The sequence below is a fragment of the Sander lucioperca genome, chromosome 1 (assembly GCF_008315115.2).
Source record: "Sander lucioperca isolate FBNREF2018 chromosome 1, SLUC_FBN_1.2, whole genome shotgun sequence".
Lineage (NCBI taxonomy): Eukaryota > Metazoa > Chordata > Actinopteri > Perciformes > Percidae > Sander > Sander lucioperca.
In genome coordinates this window covers 34,900,694-34,910,940 of record NC_050173.1, presented here as the reverse complement: position 1 = coordinate 34,910,940, position 10,247 = coordinate 34,900,694, and the positions used below count along the sequence as shown (strand labels likewise).

General features: G+C 39.6%; 1 protein-coding gene across 2 annotated transcripts; it reads left to right on the top strand.

Moving 5' to 3' along the window:
- The first annotated feature begins 5,371 nt into the window (after positions 1 to 5,371).
- cdx1a (caudal type homeobox 1a) lies at positions 5,372 to 9,064 on the top strand. 2 transcript variants are annotated; one of them, XM_031319503.1, is made up of 3 exons: positions 5,372 to 6,025; positions 7,198 to 7,343; positions 8,504 to 9,064. In XM_031319503.1, exons 1-3 carry the CDS (start codon positions 5,647 to 5,649, stop codon positions 8,672 to 8,674), a joined length of 696 nt encoding a protein of 231 aa, XP_031175363.1. In that variant the 5' UTR covers positions 5,372 to 5,646; the 3' UTR covers positions 8,675 to 9,064. The 2 variants fall into 2 exon arrangements, with proteins under 2 accessions (XP_031175363.1, XP_031175364.1); XM_031319504.2 differs by having other exon boundaries at positions 5,375 to 5,992.
- The last annotated feature ends 1,183 nt before the right edge of the window (positions 9,065 to 10,247 follow it).

Below are 10,247 nucleotides of genomic sequence, written 5' to 3'. Positions count from 1 at the left end.
GAGAGTGAGTGAGAGAAAGGTCCAAGCTGGAAAAAAAAAAGGTTTTGGCAGAGCTCATGGTGGCCTGCTTTGGAAACAAACATGGAAGTCTCAGTTTCTCAACAACATAGCTTCACTTACATAATCACACTGCAAGAATCAGGTATAAAAGAGGTTAAACACATAGCGCACTTTAGATTGAGTGAACCCCTTTCTTACATGAATCTCCTCTTCTGTCTTTTTAACATAATTTCTTTTTCCATTTATCCCACATAAAATAGCTCAACACCTCCCTCTGGCCCTCTGTCCTCACCCCCCTTCTGTCTCTTCTCTTTCAGCCTCTCTCTTTCAAACACATGCAGACACCATACAAATACCTCTGTTTTCTACATTGGCTCTCTCCCCAATTTCTTCCTTTCCCAGGATATGAGTGGATGGCTTGAAATTCATAACGCAACCCAGCAGCTGACTAAGGCCTTTTCTCTCCAACAAGGGGGCAGATGGGGGTGGATGGGGGGCTGGACAGTTACCATGTTCTCCTCTAATTGTGAGGGTAAATATAAAAGCCCTGCTAGCAGTAATTAGAGAGCCAATGAACCCCCAGTTATTAGATAGGAGGGGAGCAACACCACACAGGACTGTCCCACCTTAACATCAATCTATTTCTAACTATGTAATTAACACTTTCTTGCAATAAATCTGCCCCAAATCCAGGGACTTAGCCCAATTAATCTATTTTTGTACATTTTAGTGCTTGTGATGTCAATTAAAACTGTTTACAAGAGATAATAGTGCAGCAATAATACATGACATTAACATTATGCAATGCACACAATCCCTTTATCAGCTGGAGATAAGACACACACTCTGGCTAAACATCCTGCAGCTCTAACAGGACAAGACAGACATGTCTAATGTGGCATTTTGTTATCAACTATAATTTTAGCATGTTATTACAATGGAGTGGTGGAGAAAGAGATCACAATGGGGTGTCTATGGCTTTATATTTGGCAGCTGCCCTTGGTTATTCATACAGCTTGACAAAGTGGCAAACCACATGATGAACTGGACTCCGAACCATTCCGCTACAACAATACCAAGCCTATTCAAATCATCAAAACAGCTAAAGAGTGGTTTCTCTCACTGATTTGGGTTGTTTCCATAGCTGGAGTGAAACTAGTGCAACCTGTCAAGTGGGTGTGAGCACAGCAACAGGGAAAGGACCCAAACACAGCACAGACTGGAACAGTGTAGGGACTTATTGAAAAGATTAACAAGATAAGCTTACTGGCATGTTTAAACAGAAGTTTACAGGATTGCAGGAAGGGGGCAGGGAAAAGTGCAGGCAGGTGCAGATTCCAGTTATGTGCATGTACAAGGTTCCAGGGTAAAAGGCAACAGAGGCTTGAAAGCAAAGGTGCAGAGCAACAATGACAATCTGGCGAAGAATGAGTTGGTTAAATATCTGCAGGGTTAATGAGGGAAGTGGGAACAGGTGAGCCGGTAAGGTCAGGTGACTGGGACTGGAAGGAAAGGGGTTACTGCAGGGCAGGAGGGAGTGAGATGACTGGTGCAGGAGAAAGAGTCAGAGGGCATCTGGTGGACAGCAAGAGAATGGCACTGAATAGGATTGAGAAAGTGGGAATGTGGCGGAGGGAGGGGCAGGCAGGCAGAATGTGAAACACAACCACCATGTATGCTGGTACTGTGTTTGTGTTCAGCTGGATTTTGGATAGTTATCTCTCTGTGTCTGACAGGCAGCGGCCCCTGGAGACCCCTGGGAGGGGGGAAGGGAGCTAGAAGCAGGAAACACTGAGGCTGAGGCCTGGGCCTGGAGCTGAATCCAACATACCTCTGATAGATGAAGACGGATGAAGCCATAAAATCACTGATCTGGAATCAGATCCATAATAAATTCTGCCGATATGGATGTATTAGTCAGAGGGTCCAAAATACTTGATTCATATGTGGTTCAGGCCCAAACCTGAAACTCAGAAAACACTGGGACATTTCTAATACATAACAACAACAATGATCACCATCATAAGATACCACCTCTAAATAAAAACGTCAACAGGATAAACTCAATTTAGAGCTTAAATAATTAGCTTAATTAGTCAACGACCAACCAATCAACAGAAAATTAATTGGCAAATATTTTAATAATCGATTGTCATTTTACAAGCAGATATATCATTCCCTTCTTCTCCAATGTGATGCTTTGCTACTTGACTTTGTCTAATGTGATAGTAAACTGACTAACTTTGGGTTTTGACTGTTGTTCAGACACAACAAGAAATTTGAAGACATAATTTTAGACTTTAGGAAATTATGATGGAGATTTACTGTTTTCTTAGATTTTGTAGACAAAATGGTTGATAAATGAATTAAGAAAATAATTGGCAGATTAAAAACAATGACAAATTGTTAACTTAATTACATACAGAACATCATAAACAAGAATAAAAGCTGAACAGGAAAAATTAGAGAAACTAAAGGCGTCCTGGTGACCTGTGTGTGTTAGACACTGCTCATATAATCACAACATTCCTAGTTTGAGTCCGGCCTGGGACCTTTGGTGCATGTCATTCCTCTCTCTGACTCTCATTTCCTGTCAGCTAATAAAATGCAGAAAATTACATACTTTTGAAACAGAGAAAAATGAAATGGGTTACACAACAGAAGCACAAATTAAATCTACATGTGCTACTTTTTCTTGCTCTATAATCTATTTTAAGCTGTTGTTTGGAGAGTGTGGTTGGGTTGCATTCAGACTAAACAGAATCTAATTCAACTTGAATCACTTTCTTATATGGTTTTTCAAGATTAAATAAAAAATATACAAAAAGAAATTTCCGTGCATCAAGAACAGTAACCTGATGCAGTCCTGCATGATGCCTCCATCGTCATTACTGAAACTAACTTTGTGTTCTGTCTTATCGTATCACACAAACACACACACACACACACACACACACACACACACACACACACACACACACACACACACACACACACACACACACACACACACACACACACACACACACATAGTATACAGAGCGCCTCACACTCTATGATCAAATAAAACAACTGAAACTGGGGTGGTTAGTTGTCATACTGAATAAACTATCAACTTGTAAGGACCACTTTTTGTGTAGTCACTTTATTCAGTTGTTTAGTTTATCATGATATAATGATGATGCTTCTAGTACAACATTTAAATAACATAGTGAAGCAGAATCAGACGTGCTGTAGGTGTTTAGCACTTGATAAGTACTGTTTGCAAGCTTTTTACAAACTAGAACAGGCCTTAAAGGAAGCCTGACTGTGGTAGATGAAAGCTCTGGGTGTGTCTGGGCACCTACAGCAGCTCTCTTTCCAACACATGTGAGCTTTTAGAATTGATGAAAAGAGGCTACAAACCTCTTATTAGTTCCCCCTCGATGAGCTTGAATGTTGGGATGACTACAAGAAGACCAGTGGGAACACTGTTTAAACTGAATCTATATACAGTACATGTATCATTCTCTACAGTAACCCACATTTAGATAAATATTACAGATTTTACAGCCTGAAAAGAGCTCATGTTTTCATGTTTTGGCACACAGCAGCAGACAAGGGCTTTAGATTCAAACTAAACCTCTTTTTTGAGCTCAGATAAAAATTTTAGTGCCAGTTTTCGGGTCATCTATAAAGCCAAACGGTCCAGCTTGTACATCAACACATTCTCTAATGTATAGTGTAAGTGCTAAAACCACATGTCTATATTTTTAGCCAGGTTGTTTTTGCTTAGTGGCTATGATCTACATTTGAAGCTTTTTGCAATATGTTTGATGTTGCACTTTCCTTAATGTTCAGGCCACTTTTCTCTCCATTAACATGAGCCTGCGTCATGCTAACAGCGGATAGCTGTTATAGCTGATAATGACTGTTCTGACCAAGATACTAACATGAATCTTTTATAATGTTTGGTCAACTCAGATGCAGAAGGACCCACAGACAAGCTCAACATCTGCAATAGTATAGCCTACTTTACATCACCTGAATGTGGAAAATATGCCTATATTGATCATATATTTGGAAACAGCAAGTTTGAATATCTGCAGGACTCCAGAACTGGTTAATTGCCTGGTCAAATTCATTTTTTTGCTGCCCTCGTGTGGTTGTATTAAGCAGGGACGTAGTGGACAATAAACCTATAAAACTTTACTTTAAACTTGTTTGGAATGGCCAATTTCTGCATTTCCACACTTTTTTTTTTTTTACATTACAGAAAGTATTGAGGATAGTTTTTTTTTCAAAGGGAAATCATAAATAACACAATTATGTGATCATTGGTGTCTTTTCTTCACCAATACATTACACCAAGTTTCTTCACCTCACTGTAACACCTAAAGAATAAATCATATCATCATGAAATCATATCAAATTTGTCTTCCTGCATGTGAACTATTATATTATGGAAAATAATAACAAAGAAGACAATATCTTAATTAAAATGAACCTGTTTGATTGGAGAATGAAAATAGGAAGTTGGCTATGTTGTCTTTTGTTTTAAATAAACAATCAAAGGGACACTTGTTTAAGGGGGTACAAATTCATCCATAACACCTATTCTTGGTGAACAACATTCAACCTTTACTTAAGTAATGTAAGTGCAGTTATAAGGCACTTGGACTTTAGTTGAGTATTTCCATGCTATATCTCTTCCCTTTATACTTCTATTATAAATGTAATAATAACAATACTTAAATACAATATCACTGAGGCAGGGCCATAGCCTAGCTACCATTGAGGACAAGGAGGGCAAGTTCTCTGTAATATTTCTGTGAGTTTGGGAGGTTACATCAAAATTTGTTTATATTCAAGTATCAGACTACATACATGTTTTTACATTTTGGGTTTCTTAAGGCTAGTTCTGATATTTCTGTAGTGTTAATTACCTACTTTAAATGTAACTACTGTACATACATGGCCGTGTAGATCAACATTAAATATATGTTTACAGAAAATACAATTGAAAAGTTAAATGAAATAATGAATGTGCAAATTATAGATTATTTACATGGGTGTGGCAATTTGGATTCATGACATTCCTGGCTACTGCCCTGCTGACCTGCCTAGTGAATACTACTTTTACTTTTCATTTTGCTAATAATACTTCAGCAGTCCCTAGTAAGATTGTGAATATGTTTTACATTGTGGTATTACTCTATAGACTTTTGCCAACACTGAGCCAACTCATATCTTGATTTACAATCTCCGTGCTGGATATCACATGAGCCCTTCACATCTACATGCACACGTGCGTGCATGGGCGTGCGCACATAGGCCTACATTTCACGCACGGCTTACATGATGGCCTTATCATAATCATCCACCAGGGCAGATTGGGTAAGGGTCAATGCCCTAACGTCGCCAAGACGAGCAGGCAGGTGGGTCTCAGGTGAAACGTGACGTCATGATGATACTTTTGAACTCCTCGGCAGTAAATCTATAAAGGTGTGTGTAGTCTTACTGCACAGGTAGCCGAACCTTAGACTGAAGAGAAACAGAGCGCCTTAGTCTGCTGGGAATAAACAAGGAGACCTAACATGCGCCAGGTGGTTTGATTCACCGAGGTCAACCTGAGAGTCACCCTACCTGTCGGACGAGGACACCGGTATGTACCCCAACTTACAGTCGGCCAGACACCCGGCTCAGACACTGCCACTGAACAGTCAGTACTTTCCACCTCCGTATGACTTCACAAGTTACCATCACGTCACGGGAGTCGGTGACCCGTCGACAAGTGCCTGGAACTCCGTCTACGCTCCCCGGGAGGAGTATCCGTACAGCTTCCCGGGGTCAAGCCCCAACGCAGGGCAGGTCAGTTTCTCCACCCCGGAGCTGAGCAGCACGCCCACCGCCGCTGGAGGGGGATCGTTCACCCCGTACAACTTCATCTCCGGACAGGATCCCTTCAGCTCCAGGAGGAGACCAAATGAATCCATCAGACCTTCCGTTTCAGGTGGGACTTTCATACTGGATACCATGGCACCATGTAAACGTATTTAGGCTCTGTGTGATGTGGTTGCTGTTAACATTGTAGACCTATTGGCAGATAAATAAACAGTGTTAAGATATAGTTATAAATAATTCTAATTTATTAGAAATTAAACTTGCATCTGAATTTGTTTAAACACATGGGCCTATTTTCCAGTCTATCTTGGGGCTGATCACAAATCAGATATTTTAAACGCTAATAAATTAATCTAACAGGAAAAGTGTCATCTGATAACACTTACCCTACATGATGCTCAATTGCTATTAGATAGTCCTTGGTGCAGTCACAAGATGATGACAAGCTTAACCCAAGGAGTTGAGTGGGTGTAGGCCTACAGATGACAGATATGGTAAAACGCATATTTATAGACAGGAACCATTTCAACATGTACACAGAGTAAAGTCAGACTGACTGCACACACACATTCATCAAGCTTTTCGCCTCTCCCTTCCGCCAGCATGGTTCGAGATGTCAATGCAAAGCTAACAGTGGCAACCGTGAAGTCTGCAGAAGTGTCATTCCCCACCCTCTCTGTCCACTGGGTGGGTGCAAAAGGGTGACAAACTGGCTAGATAACACGAACACTTACAGGAAGTCTGTAGAAGTCAAACCCAATCTCCTCTTAAGGCAAACCCTCAGGTCTCACCTGTGTGTTCATGTGTGTTCATGTGTGTGTGTGTGTGTGTGTATGTGTGTGTGTGTGTGTCTCAAACAATGCTGTCACATGGTCAATATGTCAGATCAATAACTCTGACTAACTCTTAACTAATACTCTGGGTGTGTGTGTGTGTGTGTGTGTGTGTGTGTGTGTGTGTGTGTGTGTGTGTGTGTGTGTCAATGAATAGCTGCCTGTGTAAACACCTATGTAAACACCACTCACAGTGATAAGAAGAACCACTGATGCAATGCAGTGAGAAGTCTTTACATTAGTTATAGTTAGTGTGATTAATAGAGTTGATGAGGCTTTAAGTGGCGCCTGAACTTGAACGTGGCACCAGACGTCTTCAAATTAGTCATCTGTTTGGCCCTGGCCTACAGTGCACGTGACTCACTGACATTATAATCATGTTTAACACACCTATTAACTTAAATTCACTAGGTCAGTCAGTCATCCACACTTGTATTTATTGTTTTACTAAATCAGGGTTATTTTGTGTGATACTATATAGCAAAAACTCGCACGAAGGACAAGTACAGGGTGGTGTACACTGACCATCAACGCCTGGAGCTGGAGAAGGAGTTTCAGTACAACCGCTACATCACCATAAGGAGGAAGACTGAGCTGTCAATGGCACTGAGCCTCTCGGAGAGACAGGTGAGACTGGGACTTTAATATAGAAGGGAGGCACTAGGACCCTGTTTCTGTTTTTTATGTTTTTGTGAGGTGAGGGGATGGCAGTGGTAAAGGATTAGGTTGTATTTTCTTCATGTGATTTACATTGTTGATATTTTAGTGATATTAGAAAGAAAATAATTGCAATTCCTAAAAACACAGCTTATGGTACAGTTGATTTAGTCCATGTAGTTGCTTGGTGCTGTATTGTTCTTATTGTCATGGATATATAAAGTAGTTACGATACGATACAACTTCATTGTCAGCCAGGGCTGAAATTCTTTTTGCATCCCTGGGTAGCTCGTATAAAAAAAGAGGACATAGACATACATACAGACATACATAAGATGAATAACACCAAAAGACATACATGAAACATTACCACAAATTACATAAACACACAAGTAAGGAAACAAAGAATACATGTATAACAACAGATGACAAATGACAAATGACATGAACATACACACAGACAAGGTCTTGGAGACTTGTAACCCTGAATATATATTGCACTGGATTTAATGTAGGAGGTTTAACAATAGGATAGATTGATGTATGAAAGAGTTTTTAAGTCTGATGCAATTAACACAGCACACATTAGCAGAAAGTTCTTCAACAATCCCATTTGGAGAAACCAGCTTTAGAATAAACAGCAGAAACCTCTATAAACCATAATGTTATGTGGCCAAACAAAACATCTTGCATTAAGTAGTGTTAATGGTGAAACCCTCACTCTCTCTCTCTCTCCTCTCTCACAATGCTATTATTGTTATTGTAAATTGTATTATAAAACTTTTTTCGCCTACTCATTCTGCTTGTCGAACCCACAGTTGAGTGCAACAAAGTCATTCTGGGGAAAAGGAAACTAAACTAAATTAAACTTAAGCAGAAGTAAGTGTGGTGGGGGAGGGGGGGGGGGGGGGGGGGAGAGAGACAATCTACACAAAAAAAGGAAAAATCATTGCAAGTCATTGTCCACTGAAGATAACATAATTGATAACAGACAAAGGCCAAGAGATAAGTCAAGGGAAAGCATGACAATAGATAATGCACCATAATTTGCTATTTCTGATCACATTTTAGTAACATCCAATAAGAGCCCTTACTAAATTATAAATATGTTTTTGATGTTGATATGTCAGGTGAAGATCTGGTTTCAGAACAGACGTGCGAAAGAGAGAAAGATAACCCGGAAGAAGCTGCAGCCTTCTCAGCAGGCCTCCACAACTACACCCACACCGCCTGCACTGGGTGGACACGCTGACACCAACAGCAGCAACATTATGTCTGATACGATATCAGAGGAATACTAGGTGGATTTTATATGGAAGACTGATACAGCATGAAATATGTACATAGAGCTATTTTGTTTTTGCAAGTTTACCACAGAATGAATGAAGATGATTCACATCACCTTGATGTTAATGCTACACCTCCTGCCTTTCATAATGACGAGCACTACATGTATGTAGCACTAATCTTCTCTAGTAGGAATTTGCCAATCACAGGACTTACATGTAATTATTTTCAGCACCAAGATACTGATTAAAAGGACAAAGAGTCACAGGTTAACTTTTATGTGCCTTCTTTTTTTTTGTTAGTAAACAAAAAAAAAGCATTTCAAAAGTTCTTTTTTTTACATAAACACAATGTTGAATTGTGTCTGAATCTTGGTTAATAAAAATGACAATAAGTTAATCTATAGGCAAATATCTGTTTTATTATTAAGAGAATAGGTCTAATCCTAACCCAATTTTTTTTAATGACACGAGGAAGTGCTTCTCACACTTGAACATAAAAAATGCAAATTCTGCCAAAATATGGAAACAAGAAGTACAATGATGCTAATACATTTCTTTATTAGCATTTGAATTTACAGGAATTAGAGAGAGAAAAGTGTTAAGTGTGTTACTACTAAGAAAAGAAGAAGAAAAAAACTTAAACAAGATGGTGCCGAAGTTCAACAACCTTTTAATGTTTTTTTCTGTTGAAACCAATGGGTTTAGTTAGGGATGAAGGCAGATGTGTATGGTGTAATGGAAATGGTGAATGCACAGAAAAAAGAAAAGCAGTACTTATTTGATATGAAAACACAAATGTCATTTGGCGTTTTCTATTTAATAGATTTTCATATATACATATTTACATAAAAACATATTTTTCAGCCACAACATTGTGATAACAGCAAGGAACTGAGAGCAAGCATGTTTAAAAATGACTGTGGAAAAACATGTTCAGACAGCAGCCTTTAGCCACATCCTGAAAAACAGCTGCCACATGACTCATGATCTACCGACATCACTGTACCGCTAAATACAGACAGGCATTCAGCTTTAAAGCTTTTAGCTTGAGAGTATTTTAAGTGAAAAAAGACACCGCTTATCTAGTCTTTTGGGACTGACAGTACTGTATGTATGAAACATTAAGTATGTACTACACCGGGTGTCTGGGTAGCTCACCTGGTAGAGTGTGCTCCCATATATAGAGGTTTACTCCTCGAAGCAGTGGCCGACCTGTGGCCCTTTGCTGCATGTCATTCCCCCTCTCTCTCCCCTTTCATGTCTTAAGCTGTCCTATAAATATGAAGGCCTAAAATGCCCCAAAAGTAATCTTAAAGTGCTCATATTATGCTTTTTGGCTTTTTCCCTTTCCTTTATTGGGTTATATATCTTTTTTATGCACGTTATAGGTTTACAAAGTGAAAAAGCCCAAAGTCCACCCCAAAGAGACTTACCATCTCTAACAGAAAACACTGTTCACAAACTGCTCCAAACAGCTCTATTGTAGTCCGGCCTTTACTTCCCTGAGGAACGTGCGTCACTTTGTAACACACGTTATAATGCTCGCCTAGCTGCTAGCATGCTCATAGTCCTTACCTAGGTACTG

Excerpts from the sequence above, each read along its gene's own strand:
- cdx1a (XM_031319503.1), top strand. The coding sequence starts at position 5,647 with ATGTACCCCAACTTACAGTCGGCCAGACACCCGGCTCAGACACTGCCA. Across the intron at positions 6,026-7,197 it reads ACTGGATACCATGGCACCAT|CAAAAACTCGCACGAAGGAC; the intron begins GTAAACGTATTT and ends GATACTATATAG. Across the intron at positions 7,344-8,503 it reads TGAGCCTCTCGGAGAGACAG|GTGAAGATCTGGTTTCAGAA; the intron begins GTGAGACTGGGA and ends TTGATATGTCAG.